At 44.1% G+C, this 22,767-nt stretch overlaps 1 protein-coding gene across 2 annotated transcripts; it reads left to right on the forward strand.

Annotated features, from left to right (window-relative positions):
• Positions 1-4,835: 4,835 nt before the first annotated feature.
• CRYM (crystallin mu) lies at positions 4,836-22,570 on the forward strand. Of its 2 annotated transcripts, XM_082857699.1 has the most exons (8): positions 4,836-5,059; positions 5,568-5,721; positions 7,623-7,685; positions 10,892-10,993; positions 15,169-15,352; positions 18,813-18,934; positions 19,649-19,733; positions 21,579-22,570. In XM_082857699.1, the coding sequence occupies exons 1-8, from the start codon at positions 4,890-4,892 to the stop codon at positions 21,641-21,643; spliced, it is 945 nt and encodes a 314-aa protein (XP_082713825.1). In that variant the 5' UTR covers positions 4,836-4,889; the 3' UTR covers positions 21,644-22,570. The 2 variants fall into 2 exon arrangements, with proteins under 2 accessions (XP_082713825.1, XP_082713826.1); XM_082857700.1 differs by lacking the exon at positions 10,892-10,993.
• Positions 22,571-22,767: the final 197 nt, after the last annotated feature.

The following is a 22,767-nucleotide window of genomic DNA, read 5'->3' on the forward strand; positions in this document are numbered from 1 at the left end:
GATGAGATATAAAACTATGCGGAAAATCATGCTTCTCTGGAGCAGTTCCTCAGAGTTATCTGAGAGACCCTCTCCCGGACGATCATCCTCAGTTTGGCTCTAATTGGCTTATTGATTGTTTCCATCCACATAAGAAATGCCCAGAATTGGCAAATCCATACAGACAGAAAGCCGATTTGTGGTTGCCAGTGGGTGGAAATACGGGGAATGATGAATGACTGCTCATGAGTACAGGGTTTATCTTAGGGAAGATTAAAATGTTCTGGAATGAGTGGTGACAGTTTCACAGCATTGTGAATGTAATAAAAGCCACTGAATTCTAATACTTTAAAATGGTGAATTTTACCTCAATTTTTTTAAAAAAGAAAAATCCTATGGGATGGGTAAAATGATATTCCTACATAATAGCTGAGATTCAGAGGTCAACTCATTTGTCTAAAGTCAAATTAAAATTAAAGCTGACTGAACCTCCCAAAACCTTCCTTCTAATCACTATTACAACCAAAATAAAAACAGTTAAAAATTAACTCTAAGTCCCTAGTGGGTTTTTGCGTGTTTGTATGGAGTTGGGGCGGGGGGAAGGGGCGGGGGGAGGAGAGGAAGCACGCTCTTGGGCTGGAAGGAGGACGGGGGGCGGCGGTAGGCGGAGCATCCCGATTTGGAGGGCTTAGGGAGGAGGAGGAAGGGCGAGGAGGTCCGTACACTTACGGCCGAGGCCTTGGTAAATGCTTCCGCCCCCGTTGAGGGGCGCCAGTCGACCGAGCGCGGTACCTCCTTCCAACGCTTTACCCGAGCGCCCCGCCGGCGGCCCCGCGGACAGGTTTGCAGCCTCTTCCCCGCACGGACCCCCCAAAGGCGAGGCCCGACCCCGTACCAGGCGGGCGGGAGGACCCAGCAAGCGCTGCCTGGGCCTCTTTCCCGCCCACGGACCGTGGAGCCCCTACCTTCCTGGCAGCCTGCCGGCTCCTGGCTCGCCCAACCCACCTGTCTCAGGTTTCCCAAATATTTTACCACTTGCTCTTCCTGGCCCACCACACAGTCCCCCACTTCCCTCACAGACTAGGAGTGAGAGGAGTGAGACACTTGCCTTGACATTATTAAAATAATGAAACTACTATTAGTAGTAATGACTTAATAGGAAGAATATTAATAAACTTATTAGTAATGTAGGGGCCAGTAACCAGGATGCCTTGCTTGCCTGTTTAAGAGGAAAACAACTCAATAAGCAAGATAAATACTTTAATATGACATTTAGAAATTTTTTCAAAATAAAAAACTTAAAAGTACCATGAGGTGCTATATGGGAGGCTAAAACAAAAGGAAAAATCAGTAATCCTGATCCTAGCTTTATTTAAAATGTTGGTAGTTTCGTTATCATGGAATTTTTTTAGTGTTTTTTTTTCAATATTACATTAAAAAAAATTTTTTTAGGGGCTTCCCTGGTGGCGCAGTGGTTGAGAGTCCGCCTGCCGATGCAGGGGACACGGGTTCGTGCCTCGGTCCGGGAAGATCCCACATGCCGCGGAGCGGCTGGGCCCATGAGTCATGGCCGCTGAGCCTGCGCGTCCGGAGCCTGTGCTCCGCAACGGGAGAGGCCACAGCAGTGAGAGGCCCGCGTATCGCCAAAAAAAAAAAATCTTCAGTACTGAGTATCTTGAGTTCTGAGTATGTCCCCAAATTTTGCGCTGGAAGTGAGTACTTCAGTCACTGTGCTTGGCTTACCCTAGTGACAGCCCTGCCCTACAGTCAGCTTTAGTGTGGTAGTGGCAGTATGGAAGGGTAGGGAAGTGCAAGTGGCCACCTTCTCCCCAAAGTCTACGGAGGCTTAGCAAGGAACTTCCAGAGGTGCAGGCACAGGGGCCTGTAAACCCTCTAGGCGTGTCATTACTGCTAATAGTAGTTTCATTTTAATAATATAAACTAAAAAGCATCAATAATACTTATATAATATAATACTTATTAAACACCTACCAGCTAAACACTTCACAAAATGATTTCATTTATGCCTCACCACAACTCTGGGAGGTTGGTCCTAATATTACTAATACTATCTGATTTTACAGTGCAGGAAACAGGATCAGAGTGGTTAAATCTCTTGTTTAAGGTCATCCAGCATGTACAGTGGCAGAACTAGGATTCAAATCCAAACTGGCTGAGCAGAGAGCCTTTACTTGGGAATCACAAAGTACAAAGTTCCTAATCCTCTACCTGGAAATGACTTGGGGATTTCATCTCCAAAGCATTAGAACTCCAATAAAAACCTTAGAAACAAATTGAGATGTTAGGCTATCTGCTCGTACAATGTACCACATCAATGAGTTAAAAAAAACAATGTGATAATTTCCATGGAAGCTCCTTGTAAACTAAGCCTAGAAAGGTGTTTATTTACATGTTATACAAAAGTATGCTAACTCCATAGCCCAGCCAAGTGGTGTAGCACCAGCAACCCCCTTCCCTCTGGACAATTTGGGCCAGTGTTTGTTGTACACTGGTTAATCTGCTGTCAGTCCACACTGCAAAACAGCTTCTAACCTATATTCTAGATCATTGATCTTCAGTTGGCCACCAGACCTGTGCTGCTCCCCTGGAATTCCTACCAGCCTCCCCAGAACCACTGCTGCTACCACCAGGCTGGGAAGGAGGAAGAAGGCTGCCCTCCCCTTTTATGATGACTTCTTTCCAGACCCTTGAGCTAAAACCAGACCACCATGTTTGGCAGCTAAAACTTTGCTGAGGACCTGGGTGATATCACCCAAAGCCATATGAGGAAGATGATTTGAGGTGACTCACAGACCTACTGTCTTTTGAATAATCATGCATTTATTTTGATGCAAATTCAAAATGATTGAAATAGCATATTAAACTACAATAGCAGGCTAATTTTGCTCCTAGTGAAGCTAAAAAGAGTAGTAAAAATTTTAACACAATATATTTAAAGTAAATAATAAAAGATCTCAAGGAGGTATTAGAGCTTCAACAGAACATGGCAGTTGGACTCATAGCATATGTGATCACCTAAGAATTCCCTTCTACCTGCCCAGGTTGTACAACTCCTGACCCTAATCAGATATTGCATATTGCATAACTTTCATTTTGGAAAGGCCCTGGTTACTTGGGACCAGTTAGTTCCCTGGGTCTCCAGTCCCAACAGAATTAATTCAATCAAGACCAATTTTCCCAGCGCTACTTTAGTGAGGGCCTGGGTGATGGTACGCAAAGCTTTATAAAGAACACGATTTGAGGTGATTTACAGACTAGTCCTGTTCCTACAGGATTTGCTAGAAACAAATACAAAAGCTTGCTACTTGACCAGGGCTCAATTTTTAAATACACAATGGAAACAAACAAAAAACCATCTGGCTTTCCTATTTCATTTCTCTTTTAGTTGGTGAGTATTTGGTTTTGCTTTTTTTCCCTCAAGAATAATGAGACACACTGCTGTTTTCTTTATACCTCTGTCATTTTTTAAACCCAGTAATTGTTACATCATAATAATTATAACAACACAAATAATGAGCCGTAAACACTTCCGTAATCCCAGCAGCCCTGGGCCTGCATTTCTAAGGATGGTGAACTGAAGAAACAAATTTGTGCAATTGAAATAAGCTTTTCCAACCACCGCCACATCTTCTCTGTGTTTTGATGATATAAGAGGTTTTCATTTATTATGTGGCTACTCTGTGCCAAGCACTGTGCTAAGTACATTACATGTGATTTATTATCTCATTGGTACATATTTTGACACTTACTACACTTTCATTATGATGTGACCATTTCCTAAGAAGTGCCCCATGTAGCTCCCAGTGAAAATATCAGGGGAGCACAACTTACGCACTGGAGTCTCCTGACCTATCTCCCAGGCTACACTCTTGCTCCTTTGTTTCACCCTCTGCATTGGTACAAGACCCTTCTATCTAAATGTTTAATCTCTTTAACCATGTAATTCCCTTCCAAAGAATCACCCTCTTAGCTGCTTGACTTCAAGAAGCATCCCAGTTTTATGTCTTGGTGCTCCTAGATATCAGTCCCTGGTTCCAGTCCAACTCTGTCCTCAAGGAGGAGACAACATTCCTTCCACCCCTGGGTTTAACCTGGCCCGAAATGCCCTCTTACACCCTTTCTGCCAATGTAGCCTAATGGCTAGGAGTAGAGTTCTTCAAGGGCAGATCCCAACTCCTCTGCTGACATGACATATTATGCATTTGGCGATTTGTGACTAAGGCCATTATATCTTGTCCTGGGAACTTCCCCCTTTTCTAAAGGTGAAGGTTAGTTCAATTAATTAGCCCAGGAGAATACTGTGCACTCGAAGCGGTCAACAGCCCGGGATCTGGGGGTGGGGATGGGGTTGGGGTGGGAGCGAGGTTGGGATAAGAGACTCCAGATGGGGACAGAATTGAAAGGAAAATGTTTTTTAATAACCTTCTATCTCCTTTCATCTAAGAGCTCCTAAAAAGCAGGCAATAATTTAAGAAATAAGGGAGCCCATCTTTGTTTGCCCCCATCTCCCTCTGTCTCCTCTTTCCCAGGCAGCAGGACCTAGACAGCAAATAGTGGGGTTGGGGGGAGGGAAGAAGGTAGGGTGCCAAACTAACATGTTTTGTAAGGAATGTGACTACAGCTAACTACAGGAATTGAGAAAGTGGAGCCAAGAATACTAACTCCCAGCCAGCCCGCCGCGTCAACTCCAATCTCGGGGAACCTGTGTCTGGAGCGGACCCAGCTCGCCCACCCCTGCGGATGGGGGTTGGAGGAAACCAGCTTTGCTCCGCCCCCGGAGCTGGGCGGTGACCTGTAGGCGGCAGCGCGCCCTGGGCGCTCTCGCATAGGGCACAGCGCTGGAAGCGCGGATCCCCGTGAGCTCGCGGAGGTAGAAGGCCCGCGGCGACATGAGCTCTGTGCCAGCGTTCCTGAGCGCGGCAGATGTGCAGGACCACCTCCGCAGCTCTAGCCTACTCATCCCGCCTCTGGAGGCGGCTCTGGCCAACTTCTCCAGCGGCCCCGAAGGAGGGGTCATGCAGCCGGTGCGCACCGTGGTGCCCGTGGCCAAACACAGTGGGTGAGTGAGGAAGGCCGGGCCAGGGTCTGGAGAAACTGGAAAGGAGGAAGAGAAGGGGTGAGAATGGAAGCAGCGGGAGGAAGGAAGGGAGGGCTTACCTAACCACTGCTAATAACAGCTCCCACCTGATTTTTGCAACCCACTGTGTCAAGTGGGCGCTTTACAGGAATTACCTTGTTTAATTCAACACACTTCATATATAGGTAGGTATTGATGCAACATTTACTGATGGGAAAACCGAGACTCAGAGAGGTGAAGTGAAGTACCCAGGGTTACGCAGCTAATAAGTGGCAGAACTGGGGTGACTTTTCTCATCCAGAGCCGGATTCTTGAACGTACTCAGCATACTGCCAAAGGGAATGGCAGACGGATGGGGGTGGGGGGGTGGGCGAGGGAGAAGGCCAGTAGGGCATTGAGCGAGGAAAGAGAAGGGAAGCGACATGAGGACTTAATAGGATACCTCAGCATTGATCGGAAGGGGTTGAAGCTGCTCCCTCTCTTCTTGTAGTTTCCTGGGGGTCATGCCCGCCTACAGTGCAGCAGAGGACGCCCTGACCACCAAGTTGGTCACCTTCTATGAGGGCCACAGCACCACCTCCACTGTCCCCTCCCATCAGGCCACTGTGCTACTCTTCCAGCCGAGCGATGGCTCCCTTCTGGCGGTGAGCAACTCCCTGTTCAGGGGTGGGTCAGGGCCCCTGTGCACAGAGCTAGGCTCAGAAGTTAGTTCTCTGTTGACCAGGGGGAGTTTGGAGTGTGACCACCCATGACCCTCTCTGAGTGACTGGATGCCAGTGACAGTGAAGGTTGTCTGTGACTGTGTATCTGATTCCAGAACTGCCTAAGGATGCATAACCCAGCAGCAGAGCCCACTGCTGCTTTAAGCGTGTGACAGTGTGGAAGGAATCATCTCGTCATTCTTGTAATGTTCTTGTCCTCTACCGGTTACTCCAGATATACAGCTCGCACAAACCCAGTAGCCAAGGAAACGTTTATTTAGTGAATCTCTGCGATGTGGAGTTACGTGAGTTACAGAGTAGGGGTGCTCTCTAATACCTGGGAGTTTTTTCCTAAGGGGTACACAACGACCTGTTTTAACATTTAATGGTAATATCAAAACATAGTAGTAGTCCAAATTTATTAAGCACCTTGTGTGCGTCAGGCACTGTTCTAAATACTTTGTATGTGTTAATTCTCTTAATACTTAGAACCACTCTGTGAGGTAAGTAAATTTATTACCTCCATTTTGCAGATGAGAAAACTGAGTCATAGAGCAGCTATGCCAAACTTACCAAAATTTCCATAGCTCATAGGGGCATGGATGGACTTCACACCTACTCTGTGTAAGTCCAAGGCCTATACTGTCTTAAGACTGTGCTCTCTACTGCCTTTCTCACTGCTGTTGACTGAGCACTTATCATGTACCAGGCAGGAGAAATTGGTCTCATTCAATCCTGACAACACTCCTCTGTGGGAGTTTTTATTACCCCCTCACCTCCCTACCCGCTTTCTTTGGAGGTTCCTGAGGCTCAGAGAATTAGAGTCACTTTGCTTGAGGTCACACGACTGGTTAGTGAAAGTGCTTTTTGCCCTCCAGCCTGGCTCTGAGGCCAGCCGGTTGAGTCCTCATCAGGGACAGACTCCTTAATCCAAACCACCCCTGGATCCTTAGACTCTCCTTCTCAGAATTTCTGGTTCCCCAAGGAAGCTGCCCATTTATTCCTCCCCTGAAAAGAGTATGTAGCTCTTCCCAGTCTCTGCTCATCCAATGGACATGGCATCCATACTACCTACCAACAGTGCTTCCCCAGGAAACCGGGACCACCTCAGGCTTTGGAACTAAATGACAAGGCCTGAGATTCTTCCTGAATCCGATGAGTAGCCAAGCAACTCCCTTCCTTGTCCATAAAATGAGAATCCTGATACTACTTGGCGAGGACCAATTGAGATGATTAATATAAACAGAGAACAGTGCGAAGGATGGGAGTTATTACTAGCAAGGCATAATTCAGAATCACCTGGGGAGCTTTTAAAAACAACAGTGTCTGGGTCCCATCCCTAGTGTTCAGATTCAGTCAACCTAAGGGTCATGTCTGGGCATCGGTATCTTCACAAACCTCCCCACATGTGCAGGAGGAGTTGAGAGCCACTGAGATAGAGTTTCAGGGCCCTTGCACAGATGTCAAGTGACTTACTCTTATTCCTGAAGTTTCTCCTTAATTTGATGTTTTGAGAATCCCAGGGCAAGTAAAGCAAATGGGCAATTCTTGAGGGCTCGCCATATGCTAGATGTTTTCACGTATGCCAGTGCATTTAATCTTCACAAAAACCCTCTGAGTGGTTGCCGTTATCTTTATTTTTACAGGTAGGAAACTGGTGCTTAAAGATTAAGATATTTTTTCAAAGTTGTATTTCTTATAAGTGGAGGGATTGTATCCAGGCAAAGCATTCTCTTTATAGAATATTATGATGCTTCCTAGGGCTAACGCTTTTAGGGCGTCTTCTCTCTGCTTAAGTGGTGGATAGGGGTGCCCCTTGTTCACTGTCTCTCCTTTCCTCCAAGGTCATGGATGGAAATATCATAACTGCGAAGAGAACAGCTGCAGTGTCTGCCATCGCCACCAAGGTGAGATTAGTGCCTGGCTGTGCTGAGCTGGTGGGTGGGATTGAGTGTCTCAAGTTTGAATGTTTAAGGTAGAAGTGAGGAACTCATTTGGAACTTCTTTGGACATAGCTGGAACTTCATATGCCAAATATGGGATGTCAGCTGAGCACAGTGATTCACGAAATGATTGGCTACCATTTAATGAGCCCAAGATTCCAGGTACCTCACATGTGCTATTCCTGATCTTCACACCAACCTTGCAAAGTAGATATGATTATCTCCATTTGCCAGGTATAAGGAATATGGCTCAGAGAGGTTGTGTGAGTTGATCAGGGTCACACAGCTAACAAGTGGCAGAGCAAGAATTTAAAACTTGACCTCTCTGACTCCCAGGACTGCTTTCTTTCCCCTCTACCACACTGCTCCTGGCAAATCAGTGTGGTTGCCCCATAGGCTAGAGTCAGTACTGCATAAGAAGCAGAGGAGGAGATAAACAGATCCAAGCCACACAGATGTATCCATTCAGCAAGTATTGACTGAGATCCTACCACATATCAGGCACTGTTCTAAATGTCAGAGATGTGGTAGTGCACGAAACAGAGAGTTACATGCAGAGGGGAGGTGAGACAATAAATAAAATAAAAAGTAAAATACATAGTATGATTTGCTAAAAAAAATAATTAACCAACAGCAAACCCCTTTTGAGTTTACTAATAGGCTAGGACTTGCTTTAAAAAAATAACATGCCCACCCCCACCACCAGCTAGAAGGATGAAAATAAAGCAGAATTGAGAGCATTGGGAAGGGGTGATATTTTAAATTATCGAGGAAAGACCTCACTGGGAAGGTGATATTTGAGTAAAGACTGAAAAAGAAGTGAGTGAGTGAAACAGGAAGAGGGGAGGAGCTCTCCAGGCAGAAGGAAAAGCAAGTGATAGAGGTGATGATATTTCTAAGCATCCTACAAGGGCATCCTACAAGAAGAACAGTATTTTTAGAGGCTAGGGTTAAGAAGACGAGGTATCTGTAGGAACAGTTAAAGGCTGGAATCTTTCACATTAAAGGTCTGGGAATGCTGGTTTATGAGGCCTAAGCATAAAGGAAATGTGGGGTCTATCGGAGGGTTGGAGGAGCAAAGACCAGGTGTTCAAATTGTGAGTGTTAAGGTCTTCTAAACACATGATGGGGAGGGAAGACTGTGGGGATAAATCTGGTAATTATATAGGAAGGGAGTAGACTACAGTGTGCAGCTTGATGAACTGGCTTTGAAAAATTATATGCAGACCCAGTTCAGATTGAAATGATCAAGGGACTCTGAAGTATGTTCCCTGGTAACTTAGGACCAGAGGGACTCTAACCATACTGCCCTACATTTGAAAAGGACTTTGATCTTTTCCAGAATAATTTCCAAACCATTGTTTGATTTATTTTTGGATTTCTGGGAGGAAGGCAGAGCAAGTATTACTGGCCTCATTTTGTGCAGAAGGAAATGGAGTCTAGGGTTTCCTGTAGTCAGACAACCCAGGTAGCTGTGGGTCTTCTCGTCCCAGATCAGTAGTTTCCAACCCAGGCTACGCAGCAGCAGCAGCATCTGGGGAATTTTTGTTTTTAATTCAGAGTCCCAAAACCACTGAATTGAAATCGCTGAGGGTAGGGCCTAAGAAACTAGGTGTTTTGGTTTTTTATGGTATCTGGTTGATTCTGATGATCAACCAGGTTAATTCTTCTATCAGAGGTTAAAGGTTACTTTACAGGATACCGCAACAATTTCTGAAGCCCACGTGTACTTCCAAGAATAGATTCATATTAACTGAGAACAGAAAAAAAAATTTAGTTAAGGAAAAATTACATAATTCTCCTTATTGGATAGGAGCATAAGATTACTAGTCTTGTGGATATTGTCATTTTGAAAACTTTTCAAATCAAGGTTCTTTGAACTATAGTTGACGGCACAAAATGCTATCTCTCCTTCTGCAGCTACAGGAGGTATCATCTCTAATCACCTGCCGATATTTGAGGCTCCTTTCTGCAAGTGATTAATAATTAAGAATACTTTCATTTTTAAGGTTGCACTCCAGAATCTCAATAATTAGCATTGTAAGAAAGAGCAGCCCCAAGAAGCTCAATTTTTATTAAATGAAATAGAGGAAAGGCAGAAGATGGTCTTATTTAATATGGATGGTTTGAGGAGCAAGTGTTGTCATTCCTCAATGCCAGTTGTTCTTAACTGAAAACAATTTGGCCAGCTGCCCCAGAGACAATTAGCAATGTCTGGAGACAGTTTTGGTTGTCGCAACTGAGGACATAGGGGGTGCTAATGGACAGAACCAGGGATGCTTCTCAACATCCTATAATGCACAAGACAGCCCACCCACCTGCCAACAAAGAATTATCCAGCCCAAATATCAGTAGTGCTGAGGTCAAGAAACCCTGCTCTGTTTCTCATAGGTAATGGTAGATATGTGTCAATTCTGTGCAAATAAGACTGTCTCTGTTTTCCTGGGGCATACATACCAGTACAGGAAAATAAATTTGTAAACAAACAAGTGCTATGAAGTGGTGAAATCTATCAGGGTGGTCAGAAAGACTTTACTGGAGAGTTGATCAGAGAACCTCACTCACAAATAAAGACACACATACACCCTTAGCAGGTGCCACAAATGCCATCTCTACATCCCTCTTTAAAGGAAGACGGAGGCTGAGTCAGGATCAACAGAGAGTGGGCACAGCAAATATAGCTGACAACCTAGGCTCCCAAGGATTCATGGATTCCAGAAGCAACTAACAGCTCTCAGAAGTAGGGGTGGCTTATCACACCCCTGAGATAGGGTAGCACAGCAGAAAGCATGTGGGCTTTGGAGAATGAAAGATGCGGTTTTAGAGCCGCACTGTGCCATTCAGTAGTCATAGGGCCCTGAGCAAGTTACTTAACTTCTCTGGACCTCAATTTCTTTATCTGTGAGAGGAGGATAACAATGGGAGTATCTAGCTCATAGGGTCAATTGTCTGGACTAAATGAGATCATGAGGCTTAAGCACTGGCATATGTTAGGTACCCAATGAAGGCTCCTTCCTTCCCTCCCCACTCTGTGGAAACGGAAATACACAATGACATCTCCTTGATTGCCTGAGAGGTCTTGAAGTTCACCTGATTCTCAAACTGTATTTGATCTTCTCCTGGCTACTAGAGTCTCCCTTGACCTTTTCTATCTCATTTCTCTCACATAGTTTTTGAAACCCCCCAGCAGTGAAGTGTTGTGTATCCTTGGAGCTGGCGTCCAGGCTTATAGCCATTATGAGGTCTTCACAGAGCAGTTCTCCTTTAAGGAGGTAGGTCCAGGGAGGGTTGTGGAGGAAGTAGCAGTGACCTTTCTCTGTACTCCTTTGTTACAGTGTGGGTTATGCTGAAATTGTCAGGTTGAGAGTCCCACCATCTAGACCATTCTTTTTTTTAATATAAATTTATTTATTTATTTATTTTTGGTTGCATTGGGTCTTTGTTGTGGTGCACGGGCTTCTCATTGTGGTGGAGTCTCTTGTTGCAGAGCACAGGTTCTAGGTGCGTGGGCTTCAGCATTGTGGCGCACAGGCTTAGTTGCTCTGTGGTATGTGGGATCTTCCCAGACCAGGGATCGAACCCATATCCCCTGCATTGGCAGGTGGATTCTTAACCACTGCACCACCAGGGAAGTCCCTAGACCATTCTTTTTTTTTTTTTTTTTTTTTGCTGTACGCGGGCCTCTCACTGCTGTGGCCTCTCCCGTTGCGGAGCACAGGCTCCGGACGCACAGGCCCAGCGGCCACGGCTCACGGGCCCAGCCGCTCCGCGGCATGTGGGATCCTCCCGGACTGGGGCACGAACCCGCGTCCCCTGCATCGGCAGGCGGACCCTCAACCACTGCGCCACCAGGGAAGCCTCCTAGACCATTCTTTTAACAATTTGCCCAGAAGTCCCACTGGACATGAAGAGTTGGGGGAAAGGCCTGAATCACCCCCTCAAGTTTCTCAGTTTGCAGGGTATGCCGAAGTACGCAGAGAGCCTACTCGGTTACTTAAAAGATTGTGTCATATCCATTACATACATTCAGGTGTTCTTTTGGCCCCTTTCTGTTGTTTCTCTTAGGAGAATCTGGGGTCCTTAAGTATTCAGGCTTAGGGATCCAGGAGCTGGGAATGAGGCCTAGAGAGCAGGAGGCCACAGCATGCCTTCTGCAGCCTAGATGTTAGTCTCCTTTTCCCCATTCTGGCTGGCTCACACTTCCTATTATTTTTGATACATTTGATGCTACTTTTATTTTATTTTTTTCTATGTGTGTGAGAGGGGTGGGGTATATTTAAGGTATGATTTCTTATGATAAAAATAATACTTCTGCTTTGAGAAATGAAGACTGTAATGAAGAAAACAAAAGAAAAATTCCCTTTTATCTGTTTTCAAAGACAAGTAGTTAACATTTCCAATCTCTCTCGTCTGCTTCTTGTAACATAGTTGTATGGTTTTTCTCTGCTTTTTTTATTAAAGTATAATTGACATACGACATCTTATTAGTTTCAGGTGTACATTGTAGTGATTTGATATTTATATACATTTCGAAATGGTCACCATGATAAGTCTAGTTACCATCTGTCACCATACAAAGTTATTACAATATTATTGACTATATTCTCCATGCTGCACATTATATCCCCATGACTTAATTATTTTGAAACTGGAAGTTTGTACCTGTTAATCCCCTTCACCTGTTTTACCCATCCCCCAACCCTCCCCCTCTGGAAATCACCACAAGTGGTTTATTTATTTAACTTATTTATTTATTTAACATCTTTATTGGAGGTTATTTATTTATTTATTTATTTTACAATGGTGTGTTAGTTTCTGCTGTATAACAAAGTGAATCAGCTATACGTATACATATATCCCCATATCCCCTCCCTCTTGCGTCTCCCTCCCTCCCTCCCTCCCCCACCCCTCTAGGTGGACACAAAACACTGAGCTGATCTCCCTGTGCTATGCAGGTGCTTCCCTAGCTATCTCTTTTACATTTGGTACTGTATATATGTCAGTGTTGCTCTTTCACGTTGTCCCAGCTTACCCTTCCCCCTCCCCGTGTCCTCAAGTCCATTCTCTACATCGGTGTCTTTATTCCTGTCCTGCCCCTAGGTTCTTCAGAACCTTTTTTTTTTTTTTTTTAGATTCCATATATATGGTTTAGCATAAAGTATTTGTCTTTCTCTGTCTGACTTACTTCTTCACTCTGTATGACAGACTCTAGGTCCATCCACCTCACTACAAATAACTCAATTTCGTTTCTTTTTATGGCTGAGTAATATTCCATTGTATATATGTGCCATATCTTCTTTATCCATTCATCTGTTGATGGGCACTTAGGTTGCTTCCATGTCCTGGCTATTGTAAATTAATAGCCAGGACACAATGCTTCAGTGAAAATTGTGGTACATGTCTCTTTTTGAATTATGGTTTTCTCAGGGTATGTGCCCAGTAGTGGATTGCTGGGTCATATGGTAGCTCTATTTTGAGTTTTTTATGGGAACCTCCATACTGTTTTCCATAGTGGCTTATCAGTTTACATTCCCACCAACAGTGCAAGAGGGTTCCCTTTTCTCCACACCCTCTCCAGCATTTGTTGTTTGTGGACTTTTCGATGATGGCCATTCTGACTGGTGTGAGGTGATACTTCATTGTACTTTTGATTTGCATTTCTCTAATAATTAGTGATGTTGAGCATCTTTTCATGTGCTTTTTGGCCATCTGTATGTCTTCCTGGGGAAATGTCTATTTAGATCTTCTGCCCATTTTTTAATTGGGTTGTTTGTTTTTTTGATATTGAGCTGCATGAGCTGCTTGTATATTTTGGAGATTAATCCTATGCTGGTCACTTCGTTTGCAAATATTTTCTCCCATTCTGTGGGTTGTCTTTTCGTTTTGTTTATGGTTTACTTTCATGTGCAAAAGCTTTTAAGTTTAATTAGGTACCATTTGTTTATTTTTGTTTTTTTCATTACTCTAGGAAGTGGATTCAAAAAGTTATTGCTGTGATTTATATCAAAAAGTTTTCTGCCTATGTTTTCCTCTAAGCGTTTTATAGTATCTGGTCCTAAATTTAGGTCTTTATCCATTTTGAGTTTATTTTTGTGTATGGTGCTAGAGAATGTTCTAATTTCATTTTTTTTACATGTAGCTGCCCAGTTTTCCCAGCACCGCTTATTGAAGAGACTGTCTTTTCTCCATTGTGTATTCTTGCCTCCTTTGTCAGAGATTAATTGACCATAGGTCTGTGCATAGTCATCATGCTGAGGGAAATGGAGGTGATATCTTATTGTGGTTTTGATTTGCATTTCCCTATGTTCCAGTGGCGTTGAGCATCTTTTCATGTGTCTGTTGCCCATTGGTATGCCTTCTTTGGAAAAATATTTATTCAGGTCCTCTGCCCATTTTAAAATAAGGTTGCTTTATTTTTTAATATTAAATTTTATAATTTCTTTGTATATTTTGAATATTAACCTCTTAAAGATTTAATCATGTTAGATATACACAGTTGTATATACTGTATTTTCACTGAATGTTGTAATACCACTTTTCCACATTACTTAAGTTTTGTATGGTATTTCATATTTTTCTATCAAGCAAGATGGTATAGTTAACCATTCTCTTATAAATGGACATATTGTATTGTTTTTCACCTTAGTTAATGAACTTACTCAGACATAACATTTATTTCCATATTTATTATATTTCCTTATGAGAGATTCTTTAGGCCTTATTTTCAGTTGAAGGCTGACAGCTGCCACCACAGACATCAAAATCTGTTAAGCAAGCTAGCAAGTCCCCACCTCCTGGTGATGCCAGAGACGCACCCTCTCCCGCCAGCGCTTCCCAGGAATCTAACTGTAGCTATTACTCTTGGCCTTCTACTCTGCTGCACCATTCACTCCTGAAACCCTTCCAGATTTTAATTCCCTACATATCCTTCAGAGATCAAGCTATTCCAAGCACAGCCGTGCACATCCTGTTTGTGAATCTCATGCCTGTTATGACTCCTTTACAGACTCCCAAACATAAACTGTGAGTTTGATGCTGACTTTGCCTGTTATCATTTGCATTTTACAGACATGAAAACTTAGGCTGAATGAAGTTAAATATACTTCAGAAACAGTAAGTGACAGCAAGGATTGATTCTAAGCCTGTTTAGCTCCAGAACTTGCTCTGCTAATCATTAAGCTATATAGTAGCTATTAAGCTACTGAGGCTGTGTGTCCCAAGCTAGAAGTGAAAAACTTCCCCCCTTCTTCAAAGGGGAATGGGATAGAGAAAGGTCATTTTCAAATATCTGGCCCAGACAAATGTACATTCGCCATACGGAATGATTTAAATAACTACAGCCCTAACCCCAGAGTGGTTCAACTTTTCCTTGCACCCCTGGGCTTAATGAAACATAAACAGCCAGATAATCATGGCACCAATGTCCCTCTTGTTACCCCCAATGAAGGTGAGGATATGGAACCGCACCAAAGAAAATGCAGAGAAGTTTGCGAACACAGTGCAAGGAGAGGTACGGGTCTGTTCATCGGTTCAGGAGGCTGTGACCGGGGCAGATGTGATCATCACAGTCACCATGGCAACGGAGCCCATTTTGTTTGGTGAATGGGTGAAGCCTGGGGCTCACATCAATGGTAAGCAGAGTGGCTCCATGAGCCTTGGGTGGCCAGACTCTCCCTTGGCTGGACCAAGGGGGCTGCATCTGCAGAGCTGTTTTACTCATGCAAAATGCTTGAGCGTTTTAATGGCCTCAGAAACATTTGAGTTCTGAAAAAAATGATACTCCAAAATATGAAACAAAAATCACAAACCTGAAACTAATAAATTTAATTAAAGTTTTATAAAGTGTATCATTATAGCAAATGATCAATTATAGCTCAGTTCTTAAATGTTATGGAATTTAAATTACAAAAGCCAAATGACTCACTTGTTCTTTAACAACACTTGGAATTACAAAAACAAATTTTTTAAAATTACAACACCAAAGACATTTAATGTGACATGTGGGTGCTTTTTAATATGTGGGATAGGATGGTTGGGACTCTAAACGTAAGAGTTCCTGGGGCCTCTGAAGATCCTCAAATGGCCCTGGGGGTTATAACAAGATCTGGTCTATATTGAATACTTACTATTGCAGGTGCTGTTCTAAATTCTTTGTATGTACTATATCACTGAATCCTCACAACAACCATATGAAGTAGGAGCTATTATTATCATGACCCCCATTTTACAGGTAGGTAAACCAAGGCATGGAAAGATTAAGAAACTTGCCCAAAGTCAGAGGTTCTTAGAGGCAAAACTGGGATTTGAACTGAGGTAATACACCCTCAGAGCCCAAGATCTTTTTTTAAAATTTTTTTATTTTTTTAATTTTATTTATTTATTTATTTTATTTATTTATTTTTATTTTTATTTTTTTTAATTTTTTTAGCAAGATCTTAAATGATACCCTATGTTATCTTTCAATAAGAAGACTGGATTCTGATGAGCAAACAACTGAAGACTCAAGAATTTAAACATGGTATCAGTGCCCCATGTTTTAGTGACAAGCACATAGTGTGAACTCAAAATCTAAAATGTCAGCACACACGTGCAAGGGCCAAGTTCATTCACAAATATGTATTGAATCCCTACCATGTGTCAGGCACTGTTCTAGATGCTGAGGATGCCACAGTAAACCAGCAATCAAGATCACTGCTTTCCCGCTGCTTACATTCCAGAGAAGGGAGGTAGACAACAAACAAGTAAACAGATAGATGAGCTAGATAGTTCCAGCTGAAGATAAGTTCTATAAAGGAAACAAAACGTGGTATGATTGAGGAATGGGCCATAGCAAATTGAAGGTCTCAGCCTGTGTGGGACTGGTATTATGAATGTGGGTCCAGGGGGTAGGTCTTACTCTTCATAAAGCCAGACTCGAATAGTAAGACCATTTCTGGAAGGACTTAGGGAATCAAGAGAAACCAGTTCTTGGTGAAATGGACAAGAGCTGAATCTTCAGCAAGACTGACTTGATATTTTTTCAGCTTTTTCTTTTTTTTTTTCCAGCTTAAAACAGCACATATTTATTATCTCAGTTTCTGTGGTTAGGAGTCTGGGCATGGGTTAGCTAAGTCCTCTGCTCACACAAGGATGAAATCAAGGTGTTGTTCAGGCGGCAGTCTTATCCAGAGCCCGGAGTCTTCTTCCCAGCCCACATGGTCATGGCAGGTTCCTTGTGTTGTAGGACAAAGGTGCCCTTTTCCTTGGGGCTGCTGTCAGCTCCTAGAGGCTGTCCACATTCCTTTTCATGTGGACGCTCCACCTTCAAAGCCAACAACAGAGACTATCCCTCATGTTGGATCCCTGTCACACTTTGAGTCTCTCTCCAGGAAGGAGAGTCAAGCCATCTCATATCTTTCCCTAGCCTAAAGACGAAATTGGTTTATGTATTCACAGAGGCATTAAATATACTTAAGTATGTTGTAAGTGCAGTCAACAGGGAAACACCAACAACAGATTTTACTTACTTTACAGCTTGGCTAAAGATACGCCCAATTCCAACCTCCCCTGCACGTCCCTCATCCTATCCCTGCAGCCCAACAGCCAGCGTCTGACCCTCACCCATTCTCGCCCCACTGCAGGAAGACCAAGGCCCAGCCCGAGTCAAGCCCCTCCCTTTGCTACCCGGACCATCTCCATCAGCCTGAGTGGCCTTATGCAGCCCTTCGAGAACTCACCCTGCCTCCAGATTGGGGGCAACAAGAGCAATCAGAAGAGGTGGCTTGAGAAGCTAGGGTTTTTCCCACCAGCTTATGATTTATTTATGAGCTTCATTAGTTGGTGCTTCTGTTCTATAGAACTTCTCACACAAACAGCCTTCAAGATGGACATTTTTACACCACTCTCTTTGAAAATTAGAGTGAGGGAGAACAGCAGGAGAGGGAACAAGTAGAGAAAACTGGACGGCAGTGAGAGAAGGCTTGTAAATGCTGCCTTATATTTGTATAAAGCTTTATAGCAGTTTCCAAAGACTGGCTGGCATGGGCCGGATCCAGCCAGCAGATGTGTTTTTTTCAGACCATAGAGTGTTCTGAAAATCAAGAACTAACACATGCAAAGAGATTTCCTGTTTCTCTTTTAAAAAAGGAGCAGGGGTAGGGGAGGCTTTCTAACAGTGGCCCTGCATTCTCACATGGCAACAATTAGCTTGAGCTGAACAGTAACTGTCCGCTTTAGAAGGGTCTGCTTTCTTCTCTGTACCTCAGTCTCCACCATTTCCAATCCACTTCCTCTGACCAGTTCTGCTCATTTTCATTACCTTCCTGGCCCTGCAGGCATCTGGTTGCAGCCTCTGCGTATTCCTGTGTTCCAGTGCCAGGAGTCATGATTCCTTGGATTCATCATTATGGTTCTGGGCTCTGCAGAGGATGTGAAACCTTGGTGCCAGGGTGCAGCCAGTTTCCTCTTTACTGGGGCTTCTCTCTGACCCTAACACTGGGCTCTTTTCTCGTGAGTTAAGAGAGAAGTGGTTGGGGGTGAGGGATGGGAATGATTGAAGAGCAAGCAGACAGACAGAAGATAGAGGAGTGCGGGGTCTGAATAAGCTCCAAGTAACGTCTCTGTTTTAGGGGTTTTGTAAGGAGGTCTCTGTTCCTGATAAGTGGAAGAAGCATGAAAGGCATGTACTGTCTCAGAGCTATAAATGCATTTATTAGATACTTAACCTTGGCATGTACCACTTCTTTGAGCCTCAGTCTGTACTTTTTAAATGGGAATCAGATGTGAAGTGTGCTTGTGAGGACTATGAATAGTATGTGTGAAACATCCCACAGATAGTAGGCACACGGTAAATTAATGCTAAGTTGCCTCGAAATCTTTTTTTAGTAATGAGAATGGATATGAAATGGAAAGGAAAAAATGCCCAGGTATCATTCTTATTAGTGAATTCAATCTCGTCGATGGGGAGGGAGTTGGCCTGGGGAAATGGGGCATTCCACATCTGTTCCCATGTGTCCTCTGTCACCTCCTTTTCCCCACCCCTTTCCTTCTTTGGAGTGTTTGGTATCCCTTGTGACCATTTCTAGGCTCAGGGTCTGTTTTGCTGTCTCTTAGCCATCGGCGCCAGCAGACCTGACTGGAGAGAGCTGGATGATGAGCTCATGACACAGGCTGTGCTGTATGTGGATTCCCAGGAGGCCGCCCTGAAAGAGTCTGGAGATGTCCTCTTGTCAGGGGTGAGCCTCCTTTCTGGTGGGCTGTTGCCTGGATGGCCTCACCTGGATCCCAGGGTTTCATTAATACCTCCTTCTGTCTGGCCTGCTTCAGACCTCGGTAACCCTTACCTCTTTGTGGGATGACAACTCCCAAACATCTCTCAACCTTTTCTAATCCCCTCCCAGAATAATGTGGCCATTATGTGGTGATGTGTTTTCCTGTCCCCTTTGCCTGAAGAGAGCGGCTTGATGGGCTTTTCTGTTGGACTGGCCTGTCCTATAAAGCAGTAGGATTGGAAGATAGGAGCCTGTTACAGCCTGGAAACTTCCCCAGTGTGGCCAACAAATTAGGACTAGGGTTGGCCACTTTCTGGCCTTTTTTTTTTTGTAATCAGGGCATAGAGGCAAGAAGGGGGCTGCCAAAATGAGTGTTCAGATAAGAACAGGCCTATTTCCTCACTGGCAGTATCCTGGCAGGACATTCCCCTGGCTACAGATTTGTATCTCTGCAATCACAGTATCACAGAGGCAGATGGTACCCGCGCCCGCCACCCCCACCCCCAAAAAAAAAGGTTTAAGGTGGAGGCTTCCTTCCTGACATCATCCAGTTTACAAAAGGTCCTTTTATCAAGTTTGTCCCTTATCCAGTTCAGGGACACCCTGTCCTGGCTTCAGAAGCTGGCCCTGAGCAGACATTAGCCCCATGGCCTGGGTCAGTGTGTGTTCATTTCACAGGCCGAGATCTTCGCTGAGCTCGGAGAAGTGGTAAAGGGAGTGAAACCAGCCCACTGTGAGAAGACTACGGTGTTCAAGTCTTTGGGTAAGAGCCATTGCTCCCAAGGCACAAACTTAACCAGAGCACAAGGTAGGTTTACCCACGGGCGGGAAGAGGAATGGGTGAGCAGGCTCCACAGCTGAAGCATTGTGAAATCTATCACTCAGGTCAATTATTTACGTCGGCATAGTGGTGAAGCCCATGAACTCTGGAACTGGTCAGTCCTGGGTTGGATTCCTTTCTCTGCCACTCCCTGGACACGCGTCCTTGGGCAAGTGACCTCACCTCTCTGAGCCACAGTTTTCTCACCACCTGTTCCCTGGAGTTTTTGTGAGAATTAAGTGAGATGTGTATATAAAACAATGTGCACACAGCAAGTGTCAGCATTAAGACAATGACACTCAGAAGAAGATATCCTTCAGAGATGGGAGGACAGGAGAAAAAGATGTTTAAAAACAGGGAGCTTAAGAGAAAGAGCAGGGAGCCCCAACCTGATGGAGACCCAGACAGGAAGTACAGCCTGAGACCTTTTTTTCCTCTCCTTCCCTACCTTTCTGCTTGCTGATTTAAGAAGGTCTTCAGTGGGGAGCCCCATTACTACCTGAGTTAGCACAGGCAGAAGCCCAACAAAGAAGGGGCTCCCAGCGGCTGGTTTGCCCCTCAGCCCAGCTCTCCCATCCCACCAGATTTAAGGAAATGGACACACGTGGTAACAGAGCTAATATTCAGCTCCTACACCTAAAATATTGAAATACTCTCAAAATGGTTGGTAAGTATTTGCTGCCCTGAGCCCCTCAGCCTCACCAGACCTTACGTATTTGTTAATGATTAAGCAACCAAAGCTCTAATGCCTGGCAGAGTATTAAGAGTACTCTGACCACCCAGCACCCATGCCAGTCTGTCAGGATCCATGCCTTGCCATCTGTTAAATATTTTTTTTAAATCTCATGCACAGAAAGACAGGCAAACACAGTATAAACTTTATCTAGAGCCTGGTTCAAAGACATCACACTGGTCTAGTTGGGTCTGAAAGTCTCATTGTTCCTAGCAGATCAGAGGTCAGCCGGCTCCCTTCGGGAGACACAGCACCGCATAGCGCTGCTCTACACCTCTGAGCAATTTTTCCTTTCTCACTTCTGGGGACTGGTTTATCGGCACAGCCGTTCTTCCAGCAGGTGCACATTAAATACCTGCTATGTATCAAGCTGCATACCGGGTGCAGTGGTAGCTACAAAAGTTAATAAAAACCGGCCCCTGGCCTTTAAGAACGTATGTCCATTCAAGCTTAAGGTTTGTGCCCAAAACTATAAGACAGAGGGTGCGTTGCTGAAGGATTCAGGGTTTGGACTAGACCAGAGGGTCCAACAAACTGCAGACCACGGGCTAAACCCAACCTACCACCTGTTTTTGTACAGCCCACAAGTGAAATGGTTTTTACATTTTCGAATGATTGGGGAAAAAATTAAGAATATTTCGTGACATGTGAAAATGTAAGAAATTCAAACTAGAGTGTCCATAAAGAAACTTTCCTTGGAGCACAGTCAGGCTCAGCTGTTTCCCTGTTGTCTGTGGCTGCCCTTGCACTCCAATGGCAGAGTTGAGTAATTGCAAGTAATTGGCCTGCAAAGCCTGAAATCTTTACCATCTGGCCCTTTACAGAAAGTTTTCTGACCCCTGAACTAACGTCTGAAGGATACGTAAAATTTCTTTGGTGGGCGTTTCTTGCCTTGTTCTGCCCTTTGCCAATACTTCAAGCCTGAACTCACCTCTGGGCATCAGTCCTTGTTACCCTGATGGACACTGTATCAGGGGACTGCCAGTTCTGGGATCTGGGCTGTTTGAGGAAAAGTTGTTCTGACAAAAGGTGAACCAAATTTCTGTCCGTTCCAGGAATGGCGGTGGAAGACATGGTTGCAGCCAAACTTGTGTACGATTCCTGGTCATCTGGTAAATAAAACGAAGGAACTTTGTGTTGAATGGATGCTACAGCTCAAGGGGTATTAAACTAGTTGTCTCATAATCTCTAGATTAGATGAGGGAGCCCAGTGATCTATAGTTTTGTGCTTATCCTGTCTTACCTTAAATAATGAGATCCCCTTTTGTGTTTGTAGTTAGAAAGCAAAACTAAGTGGCCATTCTCTGTTATTCCAGATTATATTAGCACTCCCTTTCCCCTGTATTTCACTACCTTTTGTAATCCCTTGAAATAAAGCGTTTTCCAGTTCTGCAGTTCTTGCTTTGGTAACTTCTATCCCTCACAGCAAGGAAAGTGAGGGGATCAAATGCTCCCGTTCACTCCCTGCAGGAGCTCCGATGGCTATAGTTAAATTTTTTCTATTTTATTAATTGAGATACAATTTACATATCATAAAATCCACCGGTTTAAAGTATATAATTCAGTGTTTTCTAGTATAGTCACAGGGTTGTGCAACCATCACCACTGTCTGATTTCAGAACATTTTCATCACTCCAAAAAGAAACCCAGTAGCCATTAGCAGTCAGTCCCCATTCCCCCTTCTTCTCAGCCCCTGGCAACCACTAATCTACTTTCTGTTGTTATGGATTTGCCCTTTCTGGACATTCATATAAGTGGAATCATATATTACGTAGCCTTTTGTTTCTGGCTTCTTATAATTGAAATTTCAAGGAACAGCAGAGCTTCTCTATTGGTCAGAACTCCTTCAGTCACAATCGGTAGAGACCACAACTCAAACTACCTTAAGTTGAATGAATGAGTGAGTGAAGAACGGGATTCATTGGCTCTTATAATTAAGAAGTACACAGGTAACTGGTTTCAGCTATAGCTGGATCCAGGGGGTCCAAGTGTCATCAGGACCCCGTCTTGCTCTCTCTGTTCTTTGGCTCTGTTTTCTTTGGTGTTGGCTGCATTATCCAGTAAGCTCTCCCCTGATAGTGGCAGGATGGATGCCAGCAGCTCTTGAATCATAGTCTGTCCTCTTCAGCACCCTTGGCAGAAAGAGACATTCTCTTCCTTAACAGTTAAAAGTCTCAGAATGGAGACACACCGGACCATCTAGGGCCTATGCCCATATGCATAACTAACATAGTGGCTAAAGGA

Source organism: Leucopleurus acutus, assembly GCF_964270905.1.
Source record: "Leucopleurus acutus genome assembly, chromosome: 16".
NCBI classification, from domain to species: Eukaryota; Metazoa; Chordata; class Mammalia; order Artiodactyla; family Delphinidae; genus Leucopleurus; species Leucopleurus acutus.